Raw genomic sequence first — 26,658 nt, forward strand, 5'->3', positions numbered from 1 at the left:
ACTGGCTGGATTGAGTGGGTATCCCTCCAGCCGGCCTTCGTTTGTCAAAGGTACATGGGGATGGGGGGTCTAACTCTAAAGGCTGCGGGGTGGATGTTTGGATGTTTAGGGAGTGTCAGTGAGGTTGAGTTTCAGAGGTGTTGCCGGTTTAAGGGTGTCAGGGATTCCGGGTGGGTTTGGGGGCTCTGGGGGTGGTGGCAGGAGGAGTGGGCAACCTTCCTGTCAGGCAACTTCGGGGGTGGGTGGGTTGGGGGCTACTAGGGAGGGTGGCGGCAGGAGGGAGTGTGCATCCCTCCTGCCAGGATACTTTCCAGGCAGGTGTCAGAGGTTAAGGGGGGTTCCCTGCTGTAGCCACTCAGGAGTATCCCCCCTCCCCCGATCAGCTGAGCTGGCAGGACTCCCCGAAGCCACGGCTTTGAGGAGGCCTGCTGGCTCATCTGATCAGGGATTCTCATGCTGTGATCGGCTCAGCCTGCTGCATCTAGTTATAGCTTTTGAAATGTAGGCCAGCATTTTGCTGACCTACATTTCAGGTGCCTGTCGTGACCCTTGGGAGATACCTAGGGTCACTGAGTTCACCCAAGGCCACTTCCAGGCAAAACCACACCCACGCCAAGCATTCTCAGCCTTGGCCGAGCTTAAGTGTCCCTAGGCATCTCTCTGCACCCTTGACAAGCACCTGCCTTAGGTTTTTTGTTTTTTAACACATACGTCCCGATTGGCTACCAGACGGTGGTAGAATGCCTATCACTTCCTACAATCGGGATGCCCATTTATAGAATCAGCCCCTTAGTGATTTTCCACTTTTTTCATTCCATTGGAAAAACACAGAATTTAAAAAGTGAAAAATTGTTGGACTAAGGTCCTGGGCTAATTCGATTATTGTGCTCTAATCGGTTAGCACACCTTAGTAAAACAGGGAGTAAGTGTATAGCCCTTGAAGAAGATTGCCCCAACTTTGTTGGTTGGGCTGAGAACTTTTCAGCAGGATGCAAAAAGAACCGAACAAATGAGCCGGCATGGATAACTAAGGAAGTGAAGAAAGCGATAGGAGATAAGAAAATCATTCTGGATGTGGAAAAAGGACAAAAGCAGGGAAAACTGGAAAGAGCACAGGAAGCATCAAAAAGAATGCCACCGCGTGGTTAGAAGAGCAAAAAGAGAATATGAAGAGAGGCTAGCCAAGGAGGCACGAAATTTCAAACCGTTCTTCAGATATGTTAAAGGGAAGCAGAGGAGGTGGGACCGCTGGATGACGGAAATAAGAAAGGAGTAGTGAAGGAGGAAAAAGAAGTGGCGGATAGATTAAACTTGTTCTTTTCATCAGTTTTTACAAAAGAGGACACATCCAGCGTGCCAGAACCTGAAAGGATCTTTAAAGGTAATCAGGCAGAAAAGTTAAGATCCATGGAGGTAAGCCTTGAGGACGTGCTCAAGCAGATAGACAGATTAAAAGCTGACAAATCTCTGGGCCTGGACGGAATCCACCCTAGAGTATTGAAAGAGCTAAAAGTGGAAATAGTGGAGTTACTGCAGCAGGTTTGTAACCTATCACTGAAAACAGGGGTGATCCCAGAGGTTTGGAAGATAGCAAATGTTACAACCATCTAGAAAGGAATAAACTGATGAACATAACCCAACATGGCTTCAGCAAAGGAAGATTGTGCCTAACGAACTTATTACACTTCTTCGAAGGAGTAAACAAGCAAATGGACGAAGGAGCCCCCATAGACATTGTATACTTGGATTTCCAAAAAGCCTTCTACAAAGTACCACATGAACGCCTGCTAAGGAAACTAAAGAGCCATGGGGTGGAAGGGGATGTACATAGATGGATCAAAAACTTGTTGGCGGGTAGGAAGCAAAGGGTAGGAGTGAAGGGCCACTCGGACTGGAGAGGGGTCACGAGTGGTGTCCCGCAGGATCGGTACTCGGACCACTGCTGTTCAATGTTTTCATAAATGACATAGAAACAGGGCTGAAGTGCGAAGTTATAAAATTCACAGACGACACAAAACTTTTTAGTGGGGTTAGGAGCAAAGAGGTCTGTGAAGATTTACAAAGGGACCTGAACAAACTGGGAGAGTGGGCGAATAAATGGCAGATGAAGTTTAATGCAAAGTCTTGCATGTAGGACACAGAAACCCGATGTACAGCTATACGAGGGGGGTGCTGGTAATGGGTGAGAGTAGCCTTGAGAAAGACTTAGGGGTAACGATAGATGTAAGGATTGAAGCGCCCCCACAATGTGAGGTTGTAGGGGTTATGTGAGGCACCCTTACAAACGCCAGGTCCCGAGTTCAATACCTTCACAGAAGATTCACCAGGAAGTAAACTCAAATGAGAAGCACAGCCAGAGGTAATTGCATAAAGAATATATTATAGAAATAGGCTTACAGAAAAGTAATATTCATAAGCATTACAATTAAGGAGAGAGCAAAGCAGTTTCCCTGCCTTACAGAGTCCAGAGAGAAGCGTGAAGTTCCAAGGAGAGGCAGAGAGAGAGAGAGAAAGGAGGATGGGAGTGATGGTCTAAGCTTCGGGTCCCAGAGATAGACAAGAGAGGAGCAAAAGGAGCCAGAGGAGCAAGAGAGGGGAGTGTTGCAAGAGGAGCCTTTTATAGCTTGGAATCTTATTCTAAATATAGAAACTATTGTATTTCCCAGTATCTTTCTGTTTAGAATTTGTAAACTGTTTGAAATAATAGTTAGTTTCACTGACCACCTGGATCCATTGTATATCTTCAGACATTAACACATCTTCTTAACACCTCTTAGAGCACCTTTTTAACTGCCAGGTCCTCTAAGCACTGATTGAATTAGGGTTATTTGAAACAGTCTGCCTGGATGCTTACTGTATGTGGTCTATCTGCATCAACATCCCAGAGTCAGATTGATATAATTTCCCATAGGCCTTTGCTGACATTGGTTAGGGCAACCAAAAATGCTTATTGCTAGCAATAGCTATGCTGACAGTAGACAGATCAATGAAGCTGTCGGCACAGTGCGCAGCGGCCTCAAAAAAGGCAAACAGAATGCTAGGTATAATCAAGAAGGGAATTACAACCAGAACGGCAGAAGTTATCCTGCTGCTATATCGGGCAATGGTGCGCCTGCATCTGGAGTACTGCGTCCAATTATGGTCGCCGTACCTTAAGAAGGATAAGGCGATACTCGAGAGGGTTCAGAGAGCGATGTGATTGATAAAGGGTATGGAAAACTTAATATATGCCGAAAGATTGGAGAAACTGGGCCTCTTTTCCTTGGAGAAGCGGAGACTTAGAGGGGACAAGATAGAGACTTACAAGATCATGAAGGGCATGGAGAAAGTGGAGAGGGACAGATTTTTCAAAATTTCGAAAAATACAAGAACGAGGGGGCATTTGGAAAAGTTAAGAGGGGACAGATTCAGAACCAATACTAGGAAGTTTTTCTTCACCCAGAGAGTGGTGGACACCTAGAATGCACTTCCAGAGGGTGTGATACGACAGGGTTTCAAGAAGGGTGTGGATGAATTCCTGAAGGATAAGGGGATTGAAGGGTATAGATAGAGGATTGGATGATTTCCTGAAGGAAAAGGGAATTGAGGGGTACTGATAGAGAATTACTATGCAGGTCCTTGACCTGATGGGCCGCCACGCGAGCGGACTGCTGGGCGGGATGGACCTCTGGTCTGACCCAGCAGAGGCACTGCTTATGTCCTTATGTCCCTTGTAATAGTTTTAGTAATTCCTGAGTCAATTGGCTCGGTTTCTTGATTTTGTAATTTGACCTTGAACTGAATAGGTAAAGGCGGAATAGAAAAACTTGTATAACATAACACTTAGGTGGAATTTGTGAGCCTTCCAAAACCCCATCCTAATCCCACTGTAGCCACATATAGGTGTTACCTGCAGGCATAAGAGCTATTAGTATGATGCACAGTTGGGTACAGTGTGTTTTAGAGTGCTCATCATACAGGGGGCTATGGTGAGATGTGTGCCCAGAACTCTTTACGTGATATTCACTGCAATATCCCCTAAGGTGCCCCACTGCTCTGCTGGCATGTCTGTGTGGCCAATCTACTAAAATTGTTGACCCCCCCTCCTACATCCCAGTGGCTTGTTCTGTGCGTTTTTCTTTTGGATGTGTTGTTTTCAGAAATAGGTTGAAATAAGATACGCTGAGCACAAACACATCCATTTTTGAAAAAACAAGAGAGACGTTTTGCAGTTTCAAAAATGGGCATGTCTGATACTGGATTTTTTGTGCGTATTCCACAAAACATCTAAACTCGGATTTAGACATATCAAAAATGCTCCTCCATACCTTCCTACCACACCCAATGCCTACTAGTCAGGAGACCCAAACTGATCCATGCAAGTAAATTTTGAAAAGCTGTATTTTAAATAAATTTTCCTATTCAAATTTATAGTTTTACTAAATAGAATTCTCCTAGCTTGCCATAACCAGCCAGCCTTCACTGAATCTAATCATCTGTACATGGAACCTAAGTACCTCACTGCCACACAGTGGCACTTACAACATGTAGGAGAAGAGTGTGGTGTAACGGTTAGAGCTACAGCCTCATGTCCTGAGGTTGTGGATTAAAACAACTGGGCAAGTCACTTAATCCTCCCCTGCCTTAAGTACATTAGATAGAGTCAGTGGTGTAGTAAGAGGGGGGTGGGGTGGTCTGCCCCGGGTGCAGTCCTGGTGAAGGCACAGGCAAAAGTGAAAATGAAAGATGTATGTCAACAAACTTATATCAAGTACCACCCCAAGTTGAAACCCAGAAATTAGCCTATATGGAGGAAAAGATCTCAGATTCACCACTTAGGGAACATGTATCGTTCTCCCTAAGAATGTATTTTGTGGTGATGGATTTCTTTCATTGATCAAAAACCTCCACCCTATCCTAAATTGCTAATCTTATTTTATTATTTATTTATTTTGGGGTTTTTTAAAAAAAATATTAGCACTATTATATTAACTCATCTGAGTAATATGAATAAATTCAGTTAATAAGCATGGGCAGGGGTACTTGGTATTTGTTAGGCTTAGGGGGTACTTGGCTTGAATAAGTTAAGAAACAGTGGTCCAGTCTACTAGTGATTTGTGGGAATTGTTTTGCCAGTCAGCTGTCTATTTCTTGAGCTCTGTGACCAGATAGAATTTTTCCTGCTCCACTCTCGGCCACTAATGACATGAGAGATTCAAGGTTGAGGCACAGTGAGCTTTCATCAGTGACCACCCATATTTTAAAGCAGTTTCGAAATGCACAAGTCCTCCCATCTAGCCCAGTCATTGATGCACAGACTGTGGCTCCCTTTGACGTGCAATTGATTTTCCATTCAGCCATAACTGAGCTACTCTTCCCCAGTAGCAGGAGTCAAATACTTTTTCTACAACACGAGGAACAGAAGCCTAATTCATGAATTGAATTTGGGTATTAAGGGTGGGTTCCTGGGCTCAGTAATGCTGAACACAACTTTCAAAGGAGATGAACTTAGAAGCGCTATATAGCCAAATACTTATCAAAAATATCTTTTGTGTTGGATGAAGGAATGCCAAACTGTGAAGGTTTGCCAAGTAAGCAGCTGGCACATTCACCGGTGAAAATGGGGTTATAAAAAAAAAAGAGTAATTACAAAAAATAGGTTACTTGTAGAATACATGCAATAAGTATATATGGTATCAAAAAATAAATCATAAAAATATACACACACACATAGGGTGAAAAGGAAAAGTTAAGGTAAACATTTGTTAGCAGGTAGACAATATATGAGAGATTTTTTGGGAACAGTGATTGAAATCTGGAGCTGGTAAGTCTCAGACAAGTTCTTTTTGCCAATTTCTGAGCAGGTTTCTGAGATCCTTTTTTCCTCTCACGAAGGCGCGGTAGTGGTTTAACGCATGTAATAGCGCACGCTAAACCACCGGCTGCGCTAGCCGCTACCACCTCCTCTTGAGCAGGCGGTAGTTTTCCAGCTAGCGAGGGGGGTAGTGCGTGATTAAACGACGCACACGTTAAAGCCAGTACCGCAGCTTCGTAAAAGGAGCCCTATGTGTTGCATTTAAGAAGTCTTTGGAGGTTGTTTTTTTTGTTAATCTTTATTCATTTTTAAAACTCACAATATGTGTAACATATAATACAATCATTTTATACTTTAACATCACTTAATATATCATCAAATTCTAACTCGCATCAAATATCCCTCCTCCTTCATACCCAACAGTTATTCATAAGCAAAAGAAATCATAAAATATTCCCACCCTCCATTCCACCCTGGACGCCATTTGTACTCGATAACACTCCAATTGAATTAGTATCAACCTTAAAAATCTTAGGCGTAATCATTGACACCAACTTATCTTTCCACAATCACATAAGCCAAATTGTTAAATCCTGTTTTGATAAACTCCGTTTGATACGATCCATCTCATCATTTTTAGAACCTAAATCTGTTAGTATACTTATCAATTCAATGATCATTTCTAAATTAGATTACTGTAATTCTCTGTTATTCAATGTACCCCAAAAAGAAAAGAAGAGACTCCAAATAATCCAAAATACTGCCATAAAACTCATTCATAAAGCAAAAAAATATGACCACGTAACACCACTATTGATCAAGTCCCATTGGCTGCCCATTAACCACCGAATTACTTTTAAAATAGCATTTTTAGTTTTCAAAGTACTATTATTTAACGAGCCACAGTTCATATCTAGAATGATTATCCCATATCATTCATCTCGATCTCTCCGATCTTCTTATCAAGATCTACTATCGGTTCCATCTTTAAAAATAGTGGGAACAAGGAGAAATGAAATGTTCTCTGTTTTAGCTCCTCAAACTTGGAACGCTCTGCCACTTTTTATTAGAAAAGAAAAAGATCTTATCTCTTTTAAAAAACTTTTAAAAACATTTTTATTTAATGATGCTTTTACTGACTAATTATTCATGCCAATGTTCCTTTTTTTATTTTTCATTTTTTATTTTTCTCTTTTTTCCTCCCCCCTTCCTTGTGTTTTTACCCTTTTTATGTTTTTTCTATATTGAGATATTTGTAACTTTATTTCCCTTTTCCCTTTATTTCATGTTTGTCACTAAACCACATGTATAGAGAAATCTTTAAATTTCCAGATTTTTTTTACATGTGTTTCAATAATTTTTGTTTTTTAAATTGTTGTTTTTAAAAGTGTCTTAAGATTGTCTGTTCCCCCATAAGCTGTTTTTAAATTGTACATCGCTTAGAATGTTTTATATAGGCGATTTATCAAATAAACTTGAACTTGAACTTGTTTGATGAGCGCTTAGTAATGCTGGCCAAACCACATGCAGCCCCTGCTCCCTCACCTCCACAAGTTGTGCTCCTGGTTTACAAGACGGTTTGCAACTCTCCTGCTGTTTCAGTTCCCATTAATAAGCAGTGAGATACAGACAGTTTCTGACTGTCTAACCCAGCATTTATGTATTGCCTCAGACAACATGTCACCATAATTATGTAGAACTAAAGCATACATTAAAATTTGACAAAGGAGCTACGAACTGAATTTCAACCTGCAGTGAAAGGAAAACTTTTTGCAGAGTACAGACGGAAAAGTATCTGGTAGTGCCTACGTTTATCTGTGCATTTTACACCTATAAAGGGCTTAAAACCTTTCTGGCAAACATAATATTAAGCCAAGTCTGCAAATTGTTTCCTCTATGTATTAAGACTGATATAGGGCAAATACAGTTAAATAGTTCAGCACTGGCAAACTCATTTGCAGGATGCAGGAGACGCATTCAGCATACCACCCTTTAAATCTGATCGGTCCTGTCACACCCTGAGGCAGCAGATTTGTGAAACGCTGGCCACCGTCAGTGTACTGATCGGCATAAGGATAAGTTGATATAATTTTTCTTCTATCTTTTATGTCCTCAACAAATACAGCACAGAGTTTTTTCAGTTTAAATTCTAATGGAGATTTTTTGCCGATGAGGTGACCGCTCAACCACTTGAATCTATACCACTTTTTAGTGGAGGTGGATGGGCCCTTTTCTGAGGCTTTTTCCTTCATTTTGGATTAATTGCATGGCTTGTGCTGTTTTGTTATTATCTAGCTTTGACATTCATGCATCAATTAGAGTGAAAGTGTCACAGTGGTTTATATTGGTTTGTTCATTATATCTGAGTTATTTGGCTAAATTCATTTATTTATTTATTCATTCATTTTTCTATACCATTCTCTCGGGACAGCTCAAAACGGTTTACATTAATTTATTCAGGTACTCAAGCATTATTCCCTGTCTGTCCCCATGGGCTCACAATCTATCTAATGTACCTGGGGCAATGGGGGGATTAGGGAACTTGCCCAGGGTCACAAGGAGCAGTGTGGGTTTGAACCCACAACCCCAGGGTGCTGAGACTGTAGCTTTAACCACTGCAAGGAAAAGACTGCAGAATGGAATATACAAGATACAGGAATCCTTATTATAAACCATACAAAATTGTAGTCCTTAAAATTTTTTTAAGGATTACAATTTTGTATGGCTTTTAATAAAATATTCCTGTACCTTGTACATTCCATTCTGCAGTCTTTTCCTTGTTGTTTTTGGTGTTCGCCTTTTACTGCAGACCCGTTAGATTTTTCTTTGTTTTGCTACTGCGCCACAAAATGTCAAAAAATAAAATAAAATTCCTGGGACTTCATTTGACTCCCACAAATGTAAAAATATTTGTATTCTTAAAAGATATATAGCCAATTACATTTAGTTCTGAACAAGAAACGATTGTGATGGAATAATGTACATTCATTCGACAATGCAACAGTGAAATGGTGTGGCAGCCCTGTTAGTCCGCTTTTTAAGATAATACAAGTATATAAAAATCAACAGAAATAAAACAAAACAAAAGAATAAAGGTGATACATTTTATTGGATTAACTTAGGTCCCTTTTTATCAAGCCACAGTACAGCATTTTAGCACTGGCCGGTGAAATAAGGAGAAATTAGGTTCTTACCTGCTAATTTACTTTCTTTTAGCTTCTCCAGACCAGTAGAGGTTAACTTTACGAATGGGTATATATCTAATCATGACCAGCAGGTGGAGACTGAAAACAAAACTTTGGGACAGTATATACTATCCTCCCTTCTCTATTTCCCTCAGTCTGCCGAATAGCCAAGCAGAACCAAGAACTGGAAAACAGGAAGAAAACAATACTCCGAACAGGAGTAACAAATAACATACCCAAATGCTGTTGGAAAATGCAGAGGAGAAATACCCGAAGGAAAATGTCCCCACAGCTCGCCAGCTAAGCCAGCCGAGCCACAGCCGCTGTTCTTTAATTCTCCCCGGCCCTAGAAAAATACTAGAACCCGCAGCAAAAAACAAAAACTGCCCGCGAAAACAGCCCCAACAACAACAACAACAACAGACAGGGTGGGGACCTCTACTGGTCTGGAGAAGCTAAAAGAAAGTAAATTAGCAGGTAAGAACCTAATTTCTCCTTCTTTAGCACTCTCCAGACCAGTAGAGGTTAACTTTACGAATGGGACGTACCAAAGCAGTCCCTCTCACGGGCGGGACCCCCGAAGGGCCGATACCAGAACACGCTCACCGAACACCGCGTCCCGACGCGCCTGAACATCTACCCGATAATGTCTAACAAAAGAATACAAGGAGGACCAAACCGCAGCCTTACAAATATCCACCGGAGGCACGAGCGACGACTCAGCCCAAGAAGCCGCCTGACCCCGAGTGGAATGAGCCTTGAGAAACTCCGGAACAGGCTGCTGTTTCAGAAGATAAGCGGAAGCAATCGTCTCCTTGATCCAGCGCGCAATAGTAGCCTTAGAAGCGCCAGCTCCCCGACGAGGACCAGCCAGGAGGACAAAGAGATGATCGGACTTCCGGAATTCCTGGGTCCGCTGCACATCAGAGCGAAGGACCCGACCGACATCCAACTTGCGCAGCTGCCGTTGCTCAGAAGAGCCCTCCCGACCACCCAAGCCCGGGAGAACCACCGATTGATTGACATGAAAAGGAGAAACAACCTTCGGCAGAAAAGAAGGAACAGGCCGCAAGACGACCCGCTCCCTAGACAACTCCAAGAAGGGAGCCCTACAAGAGAAAGCCTGCAGCTCAGAAATACTCCTAGCAGAAGTAATGGCCACCAAAAAGACCGCCTTCAAAGTAAGGTCCTTCAAAGAACAGTCGTCCAAGGGCTCGAAAGGCGGGCGCACCAAAACAGAGAGAACCAGATTAAGATCCCAAGAGGGAACCGAGGGCCGTAGGGGAGGCCTAAGCAACTTGGCCGCCCGCAGAAACCGAATCACATCAGGAAGAGCCGATAAACGCTGACCTGACACCAACCCTCGAAAGGTCGACAGGGCCGCAAGATGAACCCGGAGAGAAGACCAAGCCAGGCCTCTATCCAGGCCATCCTGCAAGAACTCTAGAATGTTAGGCAGAGAAGCGCGAAAAGAGGTCACTCCCCGCGCCCGACACCATTCCTCAAAGAGACGCCCAACCCGCACATAAGCCCGAGAGGTAGAAAGCCTCCGGGACCCCAACAGTGTAGCGATCACCTTGTCTGAATATCCCTTCTTGCTAAGGCGACCCCTTTCAAGAGCCACGCCGTAAGACAGAAGAGAGACGGGTCGAACAAGGGAATGGGACCCTGCATCAGAAGGTCGTCCGAGAGAGGCAGAGGAAGAGGAACCGCCACCAGGTGTCTCACCAGATCCGCATACCACGGACGTCGAGGCCAATCCGGAGCCACCAGCACCACCAAACCCGGATGGTGAACAATGCGAAGAAGCACTCTGCCCACCAGCGGCTAAGGAGGGAACACATACAACAGCCCCTCCGTTGGCCACGGCTGGACCAGAGCATCCAGACCCTCGGCCAGCCCTTCCCTGCGACGACTGAAGAAGCAGGGCACTTTGGCGTTGCCACTCGTGGCCATCAGGTCCATCAGGGGCTGCCCCCAATCTTGCACTATCAACCGAAACGCTCCGGCGCCGAGAAACCACTCTCCTGGATCCAGGAAGTGACGACTGAGGAAGTCTGCCTGAACATTTTCTACCCCGGCTATATGAGAAGCCGAGAGGTCCAGAAGATGGGACTCCGCCCAAACCATGAGCCGAGCCGCCTCCTGCGCCACAGGAGTGCTCTTGGTGCCCCTCTGACGATTGACATAAGCCACCGCCGTGGCATTGTCCGACAGGACTCTGACCGACTTGCCCAGCAAAAGGGAGTGGAAAGCTAACAGCGCCAGCCTGACCGCTCTGGTCTCCAACTCGTTGATCGACCAGGAGGCCTCCTCCGCGGACCAGGTGCCCCGAGCTGAGTGGCCCATAAACTGAGCCCCCCAACCGAGGAGACTCGCATCCGTAAGGAGCACCGTCCACTGCGGGAGATCCAGACCCACCCCCTGAACCAGGTGAGGGGTCCGGAGCCACCAGCGCAGACTGCAGCGCGCCAAGCCTCGCAGGGGAACCGGAACATCCAAATCTTGCCTCCGGGGAGACCACCTCCGGAGCAGAGCATACTGAAGAGGACGCATGTGGGCCCGCGCCCACCTCACCACGTCCAGGGACGCCGCCATTGACCCCAGGACTTGGAGGAAATCTCGCGCCCGAGGACCCCGGGACGCCAAAAGCAGGCGAATCTGAGATTGCAATTTGCTCACCCGGGCCTCTGGAAGGAAGACCTTCCCCAAGGAGATGTCGAACATAACCCCAAGGCACTCCAGACGCTGAGCCGGGACCAACAGACTCTTGGAAAGGTTGACCACCCAGCCCAGCGACCGGAGAAACTCCACCACCCGAGCCGTAACCCGGGAGCTCTCCTGCAACGACTTTGCCCGAATCAACCAGTCGTCCAGGTAGGGGAGAACCAGGATGCCCACCGACCGCAAGGCTGCCGCGACGACCACCATTACCGTGGTGAACGTCCGAGGAGCTGTGGCCAGACCAAAGGGAAGCGCACAGAACTGAAAGTGCCGCCCCAAGATCGCAAAGCGAAGGAAGTGCTGATGAGAGGCCCGAATTGGAACCTGCAAGTAGGCCTCCGTCAGATCGAGAGACATCCAGGATGGGCCGAAAGGTCCCCTCCTTTATGGCCACCACAAAGTAAATGGAGTACCTGCCGGTGCCCCACTCCGTAGGGGACACCGGCACCACTGCCTCGAGATCTAGCAAACGCTGAAGGGTCTGACGAAAAGCCTGCGTCTTCCATGGAGTCTGACATGGAGAAGCGAGGAAAAGGTCCGGCAGAGAGCGGGTAAACTCCAGAGCGTAACCGTCCCGCACCACCTCAAGGACCCACTGATCGGACGCGATCTCGGCCCATTTGGGGAAAAATTTGCGCAGCCGGGCCCCCACCGGAACCAAAGGGGGCGCCGGCAAGGAGTCATTGCGCAGGACGGGAAGCGGGGGAACCGGCGGAGGGATTCCCTGCCCCCCGACGGGCCCCCCGAAAGGGCTGCATGCGCTGGAAGAACCGACCCCGGGAAAAACCCTGAGCCGGGAAAGAAGCAGCCCCACGCCCCGGGCGATACTTGCGAAATTCCCGCAAACGCCCCCGGGCAGCCCCACACCTAGACGCAGGGCGGGCACGGTCCTCAGGCAGACGGGGCACCTTCGAGTCCGTCAGAGTCTGAATCAACTCATCTAATTCCTCTCCAAACAAAAAGACCCCCTAAAGGGAACTTTAGTAAACTTAGCTTTGGACGCAGAATCCGCCGCCCAAGCGCGCAGCCACAAAATACGCCGCGCGGCCATGCCATAGACTTAGCCGAAATCCGCACCAAGTCATAAAGAGCATCTGAGAGGAACGAGGCAGCCATCGCAATCTTCGCTACCTCCTGATCCACTAGAGACCAGTCATCAGACTCCCGATCCAGGACACGCTCAGCCCACCGAAACACGGCGCGAGCGACTAGCTCCCCACAAACAGCCGCCTGGACCCCAAAGGCAGAGACATCAAAATCATACTTAAGAAGAGTCTCTAACGCACGCGCCTCCGAGACCCTAAGAGCAGAACCGTCCATAACAGGCACGGTATGCCGCTTAGGAAGTGCCGAGACCACCGCGTTCCCCATTGGCGAAATTAAGGTAGCCCTACCTCCCTCCGGGACGGGATACCCAAGAGCCAAGGCGCACACCAAACGAAACTGCGCCCATAGGCCACTGCGCCAACACAAAATCCCGCAAATCCTGACGCACAGGAAAAGAGCGGGAACCAGGACAGACCCCCTGAAGCAGAGGGGCCCCCATACGCGGGGTCTCCGGCGGCGCCACTGCAAAAATGCAGCACCAAGGAGACCTGCTACACAGGTCTAAAAGCTCATCCCTCTGAATAAAAAAGCGCACCACGGACGCATCTGCTCTGGAAGACGGGAAACCCGCCGCCCCGCTGCCAACAGGCGTCCCCTCTAGAGGATCCTGGAAGCCCGCCAAAGCAGCCAGGTCCTCAACCAGGCCAACACGCTCCTCCGCCCACCAATTCGCAATCCAAGCCCCCCCGCGGGCGCTTGGATGAGGGAGGAGGAAGAGGGGACGCCAAACGAAAAGAGGGAGGCAAAGCCATAGGGGGCGCGGAGGGAAACCCCCCCCGAAACCCCCCAGGCGTACGTGGGACCCCCAAAAGTCCGCACAAAGAAAGAAAATAAATTGGGGGCAAAAAACCCCTGGGGGTCCCCAGGGACTCCCTGCCCCAGCAGGGGTCCATGCTGAAACCTGCCCCTGTGTTCGCCATACAGGGGGAAGGTCACCTGAGGTTGCAGACAAAATGGAGGGGCCAGACAAAGAAAATGGCGAAGTTCCCGCCAAAAATGCTCCCTCCATGGCCTGTAGCGGCTGAGAAGACTGAACAGTCCCAGCCGCTAAGACAGGCAAGTCGGCATCAGCTGTCAAAAAATCAGCTGAGAGGGAATCCTTCGGGGAATCCCTCCGTGGGCGGTTGTGGAAGACCGGGCTTCCCCACTGCTCCAAGCCGACTCGCGAGGCACCATCGGCGGGGAGCTCTGGGCGCCTGCAGCCGCTGCCGACGGAGCTCCACCACCTCACCGACCCAAACCGCCGAGTTCAGGGCCGGCCGCGAGTGCCTCGCGGCTGGACTAAAATTGTGGCCTACTCCCCCGGAGAAGGGCACAATTGCTCCAGACGCGACCTAGCTATAAAAAAGTGCTGGTTACATGAAAAAATACAGTAAAATACAGTTTTCTTAAAGGGAAACAACCCTTCAGACCAGCACTACCTCAGGATTTTTTTTTTTTTTTTTTTTTTTTACAGAACAGACTCCACAGGCTCTCGAAGCAATATGCCTTGCTTGACTTAGGGGGCAAGGCTTACTGCTGAGGCTCCTCTAAAAAAATGTGGGGAGGTGGAGGAAGTGGGGGGAGGGACCCCGCTCGTGACCCGCCGGGTTTGACACCCCCGAGGTCGGACGGACCCCCAAACAGGGCCCGACCAAGCTCCGTCCGGCCAAAAACAGGGACAATAAACCCCTAAACAAATTCCAACAGCCCTACCAAGAGAGATGGGTACAGATCACTCAACACCTGCTGGAGACTGAAAGAAGACTGAGGGAAATAGAGAAGGGAGGATAGTATATACTGTCCCAAAGTTTTGTTTTCAGTCTCCACCTGCTGGTCATGATTAGATATATACCCATTCGTAAAGTTAACCTCTACTGGTCTGGAGAGTGCTAAAGAAATGCTCTTGACGCTCATTCAATTCCTATGAGCGTCCGAGCATTCACCTAGAAAGCCGGCACTAAAAAGCTCTATCACGACTTGATAAAAAGGAGCCTTAGTGCATTATTTGATTAGCTTCTTCAGATCAGATCTGTTTTATGTCTATTTATTTCTATATATTAACAATGCAACAGGAAACTGAACCTGAACACAAGCCAAACTTGGTAGTGCTTTACAGTGTGCTATTTAAGCACAGTTCAACGTCACAATTTTAGGCAAATCCTATTATTACAAAAAGCAAAAATATAGAGCTTAAGACAGAGTTCTGGTATTCTTATCTGTGTATACTACAAAGAAACTCAAGATGCTGTTGAAGAGGATGCGATACCTGGAGTGCCAGAGATTCTACTAGTCGGAAACCTAATATTCTGGGAAGACTCATAAAAGATAGACTTCACATTATTATATGTCACCATACATTTGTGAGGAGAATTGAGATCCCAGGTATGGGACTCCAGGACATAATAAAAGAAACTCTTTCTTGCTCATCTAGGTAGGTTTAGAGAAATCCAGATACATCCAAACTTTCATATTATAAAATAAAAGAATCTTTACTATGAAAGAAATATCTTAATATAAATTCCCTATCCACATCCACCACTAAGTACACAATAAACATGACAGGAACTGGCTTGAGCTCCATAGATGTCTCTAGAAGTCCAGTATGATTCCCCAGCATCCAATTATTGTCCCTTCTCTCCCCTCCCCTTTCTTTTTGAGGGAGGGATAGTAATGTACAGTACTTCAGCAAAGAGTGGAACAGCTTTCTCAGATATTTTAAGGATATTTAGAATATACTTCTGTGATATATCTTGTGGAGATCATTTCTTAATTTTAGGGAAATTTACAAAGTGCTTCTACCCAATCACAGAACCTATCACAAGTTGATTCTATATTAAAGATATTAACTTTCTAACACCTAATATCTCTCTGTATGGCACAGAAGACTTTTTTCTGTTGTCTTTTACAGGAAATGTGTCTATTAAGTTAGGAAGCTGCTATTCAAAGCCGATACCTTTGTGTAGATGGACAAACTATAGGGAAAAGGTACAATTTACAAGATAAAAGTCTCATAATTCTATGGGCCTGATTTGATGGGACTATTCTACCCCTTCTGAGTCTAAGGGGGAAATAAAGCAGACTGTAGGTGTGCTAAAACACAGAAAAAGAGATTAAAAGCCACACAAGTTTATGACACAGTTTTACCAGTTCTGAAACATCCCTGAAACAGGTAAGAGAGAACCCCCCCCCCCCCCCCGATGTAGCCTTACCTTGTGCTGCAGCTATTGACCACAGAGCCAATAAAACATAATAAAGGTATTTTTCTGCTCTGCAATCCATCCTGCTCACACTGGGACCAGCCACCCTGAGAAATTTAGCATTTCCTTAAAGATGTGTGTATAGTGAGCCCCACCCCACACTTACTAATCCATCTGCGTGGACATGTACAGCATAATTTGCTGCATAACATTTCTTAAAAGCTGCCTGCTCATCTGTTTTTTCACTTCCATAATCTTTTTTTTTTCCCCTTTAAGACATACAATTCATTTTTAGTTACAATTCCATTCGAATTTTGGGATTGGGAAGTATGAACATGTCACTTCATATTCTATAACTCCAGTTGATTGTTACACAATTTGATTCCACACAGATCCATTGATTAACTTTGGAGTTATATAAGTCGATGATCATTTTCATATAGGGAGACTTCATATTCTCTATCATTACTAAGGTGTGCTAGCCGATTTAGCGCGCGCTACCTGCTAACACGCCCATTATATCTATGGATGCGTTAGCGTTTAGCGTGCACTAAATTGGCTAGCGCCCCTTAGTAAAAGAGGGGATATTTTGGCTGACCATAGTGTACAGAGAGAAGTATAAGTTGTTGTTGTTGCTTTATTTAAGCGTACAAAATCTCTTCAGGATTGTGTGCCGCCTCGACCGCTGCACTCTGCTTCATATTGCAATTTGGTTATTCCAATTTAAACAAAATTACGATTACAGACTATGAGATCTAGTACTTTCCTATGGGCGGGACCTGCTGAGTGGAACAGGCTTCCAGATTACATCAAGCAACAAAAAGATTTGTGTAAATTGTTAGTGTCACCTGTTTTGTAAGTTAAAATATGATGGTTGATGCTTTTTATATGAATTAGCAATTTTCTGATGGTTTTTTTACATTTTTGTTTTGTTTTTGGTTAATTTCAATTGTCCATGTTTGATTGTAATCCGCCTTGTCTAATGGCAAAATACAAATAATAGGAAAAAAATATAAAATAAAAAATAATAGGTATAAAAAAGCATCATCGATTAAACTGAAAGTTGAGGAGGGAAAAAACTGCATTAATCAGTTGGATTATCAAAATGTATCTATGTTCTTTTAAATTCTGTCACATAGCAGAGCAGGAAAACCCCAAATGTTGGTCAATATTCACCTGGGAGCAGTGGCATAATGTAACCATTGCTTCAGCTGGATGATGGAATATATAAGACAAGATGTACTATCTATTGTAAAAAGCCACACAATTATCAATAGTGAAATAGTGCTAGTGGGTATGGCCTGGGCAGCAGCAAGACCAGCTTACACACACAACTTGTCTTAGGAAATATCTCATAAGCATGTTGTGGAAGCACTGCTTCAAGGGCCGCAAGATGGCAGTTGCATTTCCATGCCAATTTATTTATGGCCTGTTCACGGCAGACATTCACGTGTGCTGTATGTGTGGCAGGCTGCCTGCTTTTGTGGAAGCTAATGGGGGGGGGGGGGGACTTCTGTTTAGATAACGCTGATAATGAAGTTGCCAATTAATGCCACTAGAGATGGTAACTTCCACAGAGAACTTCAAACTTTCCAGCACTAATGAGCAAAAGTTTAGAATCAGGCCTGCTGCAAGACATCAACAAGTCAGAAGCCAGATCTACTGGCACTACTACCACTACTAATGAAGCAAAATTAATGGGGCCCCTACCCAGTTAAATCACTAGTGCAGGACTATCTGTCGATATTCAACTGGGTAGTACACTTGGATATCAGCACTAACTGCCATATTCATAGTCAGTGATTTTGTGGGCAGTCCTGGGGCAGAATTGGCATTTACGAGGGTTCTTCAAAAAGTTTCAACGCTTTCATATTTTCACAGGAAATGGTTGGGGTGGGAGAAGTGGTAAGAGGGCATTTTGTAGAATGTCATGTGACTAGTCAGTCAGGCAAGCCGGCTTACTTTGCAGGTAGTGATGTAATTTGCTTTTGAGGTATCTGTATTTAATAAATAGTGTTAAAAAAAAATAAAAGTATGGAAACTTTTGGAAGATCCCTCATAATCGCATTAATATTTGGCACTTGACCGCACAAGTTAACCAGACAAATTATACCTCATAAAGCACAGTCCGATCTTTGTCCAGTTTATCTTATGCAATTAGGTTCTGAATATTTTTAAAAAATATATCCAATTAAATTTACCCCTCCTTTTATGAAGCTGCATTAGGGTTTGTCATCACTGGCCAGGGTTGTAAAAGCTCCAACATTCATAGAATTCCTATGAGCATCAGAGCTTTACCACCATGGCCTACGATTTAAAAAAACAAACAAACCACCCTTAATGCAACTTCATAAAAGGAGAAGGGGGGGGGGGTTAGTTCTGAAGAAGAAACAATTGCTTATGAAGGAATAACATACATTCATTCAACAATGCAATAGGAAACCAAACTTGGTAATGCTTTACAGTCCGGAAAGTGATAGCAAACCGCATATAGCCATATATTCAATGCTGGTGCCTGGACATAGCCCAGCATTGAATATCTGGGCCCAATGCTTCAGGCAATCAAAATAAAACTAACGGCTGTCAGCTAAATATTTACCCCAGTTTATTTAATGGCAAAACACAGTGATATGAATCCTTTGGCTCAGTTGTATGTGCACCTCTGGGCATGCAGTCTCTATCTTTCCAATGCTTACAGATTAATCAAAACAACACAGATAAATGTGAAACCAACACTTACATTTAAAAATGGAATGCAAAATCTGAATGTGGGTCTTTGAAATGGATTTAATTACTTGCCCTCTCAAACCTGAACTCTTCCAAAGATTAATTACAAAGTATGGTATGTATTTTGCTGTCTTCAGAAGGCTTACAATTTAAGGGGTCTATTTACTAAGCAGTAGGGACTAATAAGCCTACTAACATATAGCAATAATAGCCAAGTTAAATAATAAGCTTACTTGGCAGTCTGACCTCGAGTGGTACTGCTGCAGGATTACTGGAAGGCAGTGGCATAGCCACAAATGGGTCTGAGTGGACCTGGTCCTGCTCAGCAGCGGTGCACCTTGACCCAGTGCCAGTGGATGGAACAGGCTGGGCACCCACAGTCCTGATTGCTTAGCTCTCTTGAATGGGCCAGCAGCAATGATTTCCACATGCTGCCTGCTGCTAACTTATTTCCGTTGAACCCACAGGAAGTTGCAACAGAGGGAGCAGGACATGGCAGAAGGGAGGCTTCTGGGTTAGCAGCAGGCAATGTGGGTAAATCACTGATACTGCCCCAATCAAGACTGCAATGCAGCCAGGACTGTGGGAGCACAGCCTGTTATCTCCATACTGGCATGAGGAGAGTTGTGGATGGAGTGGAATGAGGCAGGGAAGGAGAGATGCTGAGTGTGGAGGAGAGAGGGAGAATTATTGGACATGGGGTGGAGAAGATTGGGAAGGAAGAGAGAGATACAGCAAATGGGTGCAAAGGTGCAGGAAAGGGATACATCTTTTATACTGGGGTGGAGGGGAGGAGGCAAGAGGCAAGAAAGGGAAAAAATGTTGGACATAGGGGTGGAGGGGAGGGAGAGACAGTGCAAGGGGGAGAAAGGGAGACATTTTGGACATGATGGTGGAGTAGAGGAAGGGAAAGATGCTGCTTGGGGGAAGTGGGAAGAAATGAAGGACCCAGGGTACGAGGGAGGGAGGGAGAGAGAGAGTGGAAAATGGAAAAGAGGAAGAGGTGTTGAACATGGAGGTGGATGTGAGGGAGGGAGAGAGATACATAGCAGGTGAAAAGGGGAGAAAGAGGGAGATGTTGGATCCAGAAGCAGAAGGGAGTAATGGAGCGATGTCAGATAATGGGAATGAGGGAAGAGGGAGAGAATGCTGGTCCATGGGGGACAGGGGAGGAGGGAAAAAAGGGACAGGGAGATAAGAGGCTATGAGGACAGGGAGGGAAAAAGGAGGAGGCAGATGCTGGGCCAGAAGAGTAGAGGAAGGAAGACCTGGGAATGGTGGAACTATGTGAGAGAGGTCAAGAGGGAGTGGCAAGGAAATGAATGAGAGAATAGTGATTACGGAGGATAGAAATATAGTAATGGGGAGTAGATTAAAGATGAAGGGAATGGAGGACTGGGGAAGGAGTGAGATTGGAAATGGGAGAAAAGAAGATAGAAATTTGATAGGTAGCTGAAAAGTAAAAAGAAGAAGGGTGAGAAAGAGGGTGATGTTTGAGTTGACAGAGAGGCAGAAAAGAAAAAGAGAGGAAAGATATAGAAAAGAGCAATCAATATATGAAGGGTGGTATATACCGGTGAGTATTTTTAATAAACAAACATGTCAGAGGCAAATATAGTGAAGGAATAGAGAGGAGAGAAGACAAATGGACAGCAACCACTTGAAAAAGAACTAACAGATGAGAGACAGGAAAGCAGAAAAAAGAAACAGGAACCACATGATGGAAAAATAAAATATCCAGACAACAAAGGTAGAAAAAGCATTTTATTTTGAATGTTTTAAATGGAATATGTTAGCTTGGGACATGTGCTTAGCAAATGTCGTGTTGTGTTCAGTGGAAAAATAAATGCATTTCTGTTTTCATTTCTCTAGAACATGCTAAGTTTAACTTCTTGGGGTTCCCAGTTCATTTTTGTCTCATATTTTAATTTCTAATTTGAGATTCCTTGTTCTGTACTTGGTGAGGGTTTGTCAGAGTGATAGTAATGGCAGGTGAAGAAATTGAAGGGGAGGCAGGGAGGAGAGGGGATTGGGGCCCTCCTTTTTTATTTTCTGACCTGGGTCCTTGCATGTCTAACGTTGGTCTAAACCTTGCTGTATAGCTGGTGGGGATCTCCAAGCATCCCCAGCTGAGGACCTCCTCCAAAGATGGCCAGAACTCCCTTCTACCAAGCTCTGCAGTCAGCAACAGCATCCTTGAGCCATTAACAACTAAGCATATGTGGGTTGCCAACATCGATGGCTTAGGGATGTTGCGGCTGGCTGCCAAGCTTGGTAAAAGGAAGTTCTGGCCACCTTCAGAGAAAGTCTTCAGTTGACAGAGCTTGTGGATCCTCATTAGCTAAAGTATTTATATTTAGAGGTGGGGGAACTTTGTGCCCACCCACCTTGCGCTCAGAACCACCCAAAATTGGCTGTCTGTTAGGGGGTGATGGTTGCCATTTTGACTTTGAGCTGCATGAGTATCTGATCACTTACAGTAACACAGTAAAGACCAGCACAATCCTTTCAGTCTGCCCAACAAAAGGCTAGAGCCATGCTTGCTAGTCTGTGTGGGCCCCAGTCACCCATGCTTAAATGCTGATTGTGAAGTATCCACCATGCCAACCATATAAGCAGCCAAACATGATGGGGTTGATTTGTGGTTAAAGCTAAGACTCCAAGTATTGCTGATAGTATTCAACTTACCTACTTCACTGGAGTTGCCAATGCTTCACCTGTCTTTTGTCATTTGCAGTTCACAGGCCGTAGAAGTCTGTCTGGCATCAGCCTCGATTCCCAGGGCAGGATTAACCAATAGGCCAATTAGGCACGTGCCTAGGGCCCGAAATGATCAGGGAGGCCTGATGAAGGAGGGCATCAACATTGTTTTTTCCAAACAGCGATGGGTCCCTCCAGCATCGATTACAACGCGGGCCCCCCCCCTGATCGGCAACGCAGGTCCCACCCCGATCGGAAACGTGCTCCCCCTCATCCCCCCCATCGACAGAAAGTAAGACAAGTAAGCAACGTAGGTAAGAAAGGCAACATGAACTGTAATTGTGAAAGCGGTGCTGCTTGCCCAAAGCTTCCCTCTGACGCAGCTTCCTGTTTCCACCTGGGCGCATGGTGGGATGGGGCAGGGCAGGGGGCCCAGTGTACTTGTGTGCCTAGGGGCCCTCGACAAATTAATCCTGCCCTGTTCTTCTATGCTGGAGTTGCTGAATCTTCCTTCAGTCTTTTGTAATTTGTGGGACACAAGCCATTGAAGTCTGTCTGGTATCGGCCTGTTCCCCCATGTTGAATTTGGCTAATCTTTCTTCAGTATTTTGTCATTTGTGGGACACAGAAGTCTGTACAGCATTGGCCCAGTTCTCACTACTCTTGCACAAGATAACACCTCAACAGCCATGTTATGTTTCCATCCTGTTTCCATTTAGGCATCCCCTATGTCTAGACCAGGGCTGCCCAAGTCCGGCCCTCGATATCTACTGGCAAGCCAGGTTTTCAGGATATCCACAATGAACATGCATGAGAGAGATTTGCCTGCACTGCCTTCTTGGTATGCAAATCTCTCTCATGCATGTTCATTGTGGATATTCTGAAAACCTGGCCTGCCAGTAGATCTTGAGGGCTGGATTTGGGCAGCCCTGGTCTAGACCATACATTTTTTTTATTCACTCACTGTTTTTGAATCTACCACCTATTCCAGGTGCCCACAACCCTCTCTGTGGATAAGTATTTCCTGACTTTATTCCTAAGTCTACTTCCCTGCAACCTCCATTCATGTCCTCTAGTTCTATTGTCCATACATCTCTGGAAGAGGTTTGTTTGAATATTAATACTTAAATATCTATATCAAATCACCTCTCGCTCTCTACTTTTCTCTATGTCTTATGGCACAAACTCTACCATTTTTGTTGCCTTCCTCTGAACCACCTCAAGTCTTTTTATGCCCTTGAAGAGATACAGCCTCCAAAACTGGACACAGTACTCCAAAGTGAGGCCTTACCACTAACTTGGAACATGAGGACTTTATGGTAGACTTTATGGTAGACTTTATGGTAGATATCCTGCAGACAGGATAGTTGGATAGGCTGCAGTGAGCTTGGACGGCATTTGGAACCTAGAACAATACCAGGTGGACTTTGCAGTCTGTGACCCAGAAATATCAAAGAAGAGACAAGTTAATTTAATCATGTATTTTTAATGGGTATAACTAATGGGCAGACTGGATGGACCGTTCAGGTCTTTATCTGCCGTCATTTACTATGCTATGTTACCAATGACTTGCACAGAGGCATCAACACCTCCTTTCTTCTGCTGGTTACACCTTTCTCTATGCCGCCTAGCATTCTTCAGGCAACAGCCGCTGCCTTGTCACATTGTTTCATCGCCTTACCCTCTCATCCCTGCCACCTAACAGGGAGATCTCTGGAAGCGATAAGGAGTGTGGGACAGATTGTGTGGGATCCATTTTGAAAATGCGTCAGGGATTGAGGCGGTTCAGAGGTCTTTCTAATTTCATATGGGATCAGGAGTGGGGTGAGTTTGGAGGGGGCATTGTACTTTCATAAGAGACTGGGGTGAATTCAGGGTGGGGTTTTTTCCATTTTGTAAGGGATTGGGAGCTAGGCATAAAAAGTTTTTCACTTGACAGCTCATATCTTTTAAAGGTTAGTGAATCCCATGTCAACTGACTTTTGCTTTCTTGCAAATAGGAATCTGCAATATGCCTGGCCGTAGAACACAAAAGCAAGTAGAGCTATTTTGCTGTAGCTTAGTAAATAGTGCCTTTTGTACCACAGCAAAGGCGAATTGACTTACTCAGGGTCACAAGTATCGGTGGGATCTGAGCTCTGATTTCTCCTGGCTCTTAGCCCACTGTTAATCCCTTATATTCATCTATCTTTGTTCCATAAGAGTCCCAATGTTGTTTAATTTCACACAGTATGCGTGTTTTAGGTTTGTTCACTGAGTGCTCAAAGAAAAACAGAGCCTTAGAAAGCTTGATTCCAAGCCATGTTCCTCAGTGACCAAAGATCAGTAAGAATAGTAATTGAACAGAATACCTAAAGCCCTAAAACACAGCAGTGCCATCCAGTGGCTTAACAACTGATTCGAGTTTTCAATGAAGTAAGCTTTTGCTTATGTCTATTGTACAGTATATTTCACTCCATTCATATAACTCCCAAAAGAACAAAATGAATTATGGAGACACAGGATGAGAATGGGTTTGGAAATCCACTTTCCTGTTATTATTGAAAATAAATCCAGTTTTAATATGCAAAAGTATTCAAACGCTTGTAAATTACACCACATAACTTTGCCACCGAGTTCACTAACTCTCTTTGCTGATTCTACTTTTGAGCTGTCATAGGAAACTAGAGGCCATACTCTCAGGAAGACAAATACAAGCCACCAAGGATGGGAGAAAACAAACTAAAAGGGATTGCCAAGATCAAAAGACCACAAAGAGAAAAATCCAACAGTCCTGCAGTAGACATCACACAACAGAGAACCAAGGAAAAATACTGCAGAAACAATGTACTTGATGACTGTGACTTATCCTCAGGTTTTGCACGTCGTTCTTTCACTTTGTATATCAGCCAAACACTGATACGCAGCTTCCCAAATCATCCCCATTTCACAACATGGTTTGGATTTTTTGCTCGTTATTATGGCTCATAAAGGATACCTTCAGCCCCCTGAGGAAGATGTGTTAATTGAAACACGGACCATGTCGGGTCCTTGTTCTTTTATTACAAAGGTGGCCCACAGTAACATAACGTCTGTTGATTGAAATAAAGACTTGCCCCCTCTTCTACAAAGCCGTGCGGTAACAGCCCCATAGCCCATAGAGATTTAAAGGGTTTCGGGGCTGTTGCTGTGCGGCAGCCGCTCGTGCAGCTTTGTAGAAGAGGGGGTTGGTATCAAGTCCATCATTTCTGCAGTATTTTTCCCTTGGTTTTCAAAATCAAAAGACTACATGAGGCAGGGACATTATTTTAAAAGGACATTTTGGAAGCCCAAATAAAATGCATTCTACGAGGGAGAAAGAAAGGCTCTCAGTCCAACCAAGAAGAGAATGATGTAGATATGGTTCAATCAATGATCTGAAACAATGTCAAAAAACATAGAATTTTGTTTCTGCAAATTGGCACTTAAGGAAATAAGAACACTCTTTTCAGCTCAGAATTTAGGAAGTTGGTTGGTTGGGCTGAAAACTTTTCCTTTGTATGCATTAAAAAAGGTCAAAAGAAGGCCAAACTAAAGCAGACCTGGGGACGCAACGTTTCATCCAGACTCCAGTGGGTGTATATTTTAAAGGAGTTAACCATTTAGGGAGTAATTCTATAACAGTGTGGGGATAGGAGAAGAAACAATAATGGATTTATACTAATGGCTGCCCTTAAGCATGCAAACAACCTGCTAGGTCTTCCTTCGATATGCTGTTTAGCCGAGTAATAGCACCAGTCCTGCCAATTAGTGCAGTCTGAATGGAATAACAGCTAGTTGGTGCTGCAGTTTAAAAAGGGCCCTTACAGTTTAGAAAGCAAACAAGCTCTGCAGCTTCTGATAAAGTAAAATAAGTGACTCACATGGGTAGGACAACTCTTTCCTCAGCCCTTGCCTACATTGCCTAATGGGAAATCCACCTAAGCTGAGATTATGAACCCTGACAATGGGCAATACTGGCAAACTCCACCCGTTGCTTACTCTGATGTCTTCATTTGGGTTCTTGCTAATAATCTTTAAAGTATTTGGAAAAACACAATAGTAGCTGAATATTCGTTTTTAGCTGTTTTACAGCGGTGAAAACCGGTGGTGGTGAATCAACCCTCAAGTAATTTACCAGATTATTTGACTACTTAAGTAACTCAACTTGTAATTAACTGTTGCGGAAACACATAATTTTAGTTACAGCAGCCTACTGTCCTGTGACATTTGAATATGTTAAAAAATGATGAGCAGGATTAAATGTCTGTAAGATTGAGTCAAATATTTCCACATGCCTAAGCCATACTTAGGCATGTGGAGCTCTCAGAGAGAGCAAGAGATAATGGTTACTGTGGATGGGCAGACTAGATGGGCCATTTGGCCTTTATCTGCCGTCATGTTTCTATGTTTTTATAGTATGAAAATAATACTCATACCTGAGTAGGGGAAAAGAGGGGAAGGAAAGACGATCCAGGGCTGTACCTATACAACTTCCCCTCCAACTTAGATGTTCTCTTCATCTTCAGGAGCAATTATCCATTATCCTTAAGGGTTTGCGCTTAAACTGCATATTTAACTCTTTTTTTTCCTTTTAAAGTGACTAACCCCCCTTTTACAAAATCATAGCACATTTTATAGCACTAGCCGTGGCGGCAAAAGCTCCAATGCTCATAGAAATTCTGTGAGCGTCGGAGCTGTTATTGCCATGGCCAGCGCTAAAAACTGCGCTACAGTTTTGTAAAAGGGAGGGTTTGTATTGGTTAGAGCTACAGCCTCGGCACCCTGAGGTTGTGGGTTCGAATCCTGCACTGCTCCTTGTGAACCTGGGCAAGTCACTTAGGGCTAGAATCACTAACCTCCATAGCGTTCTCGATCCATGGCCGATCTGTGCAGGCCTGACAAATTTACAAAACAAAAAAAATCAAATTGAGGGCGATTGGAGGAACGCCCCCCTCTGACCACTCGGATCGCTAATGTGTGATCCAGACACATGTGCAGAGTAGACCATCTGTGGATAGTCTGCACATGCATTTAAGAGCTGTCTAGAGCTGTGATTTTTTTTTTTTTTAACTTTCACTAGCCCAGCAAGCCCGTGGTTTTAACCTGCTTTTAACCCGTGGGTTAAAACCACAGGCTCGCAGTGCGGGGAAGGGCAGGAGAGTCAGGGTGGCAGGAGAGATTCGCGCTGAGAGCAGGGCAGCGAGTTGGGGCGGAAGGCAGGAGAGATTCAGGGCAAGAACAG

General features: G+C 45.0%; 1 protein-coding gene across 1 annotated transcript in view; it reads right to left on the reverse strand.

Annotated features, from left to right (window-relative positions):
- LOC117367600 overlaps positions 1 to 26,294 on the reverse strand; it is a 38,836-nt gene extending 12,542 nt beyond the window's left edge. Inside the window, exon 1 of the mRNA XM_033960304.1 lies at positions 26,273 to 26,294. Coding sequence (XP_033816195.1) covers positions 26,273 to 26,294 — 22 coding nt within the window. The remainder of the gene's footprint in view (positions 1 to 26,272) is intronic.
- Positions 26,295 to 26,658: the final 364 nt, after the last annotated feature.

The sequence above is a fragment of the Geotrypetes seraphini genome, chromosome 1 (genome assembly GCF_902459505.1).
Source record: "Geotrypetes seraphini chromosome 1, aGeoSer1.1, whole genome shotgun sequence".
NCBI classification, from domain to species: Eukaryota; Metazoa; Chordata; class Amphibia; order Gymnophiona; family Dermophiidae; genus Geotrypetes; species Geotrypetes seraphini.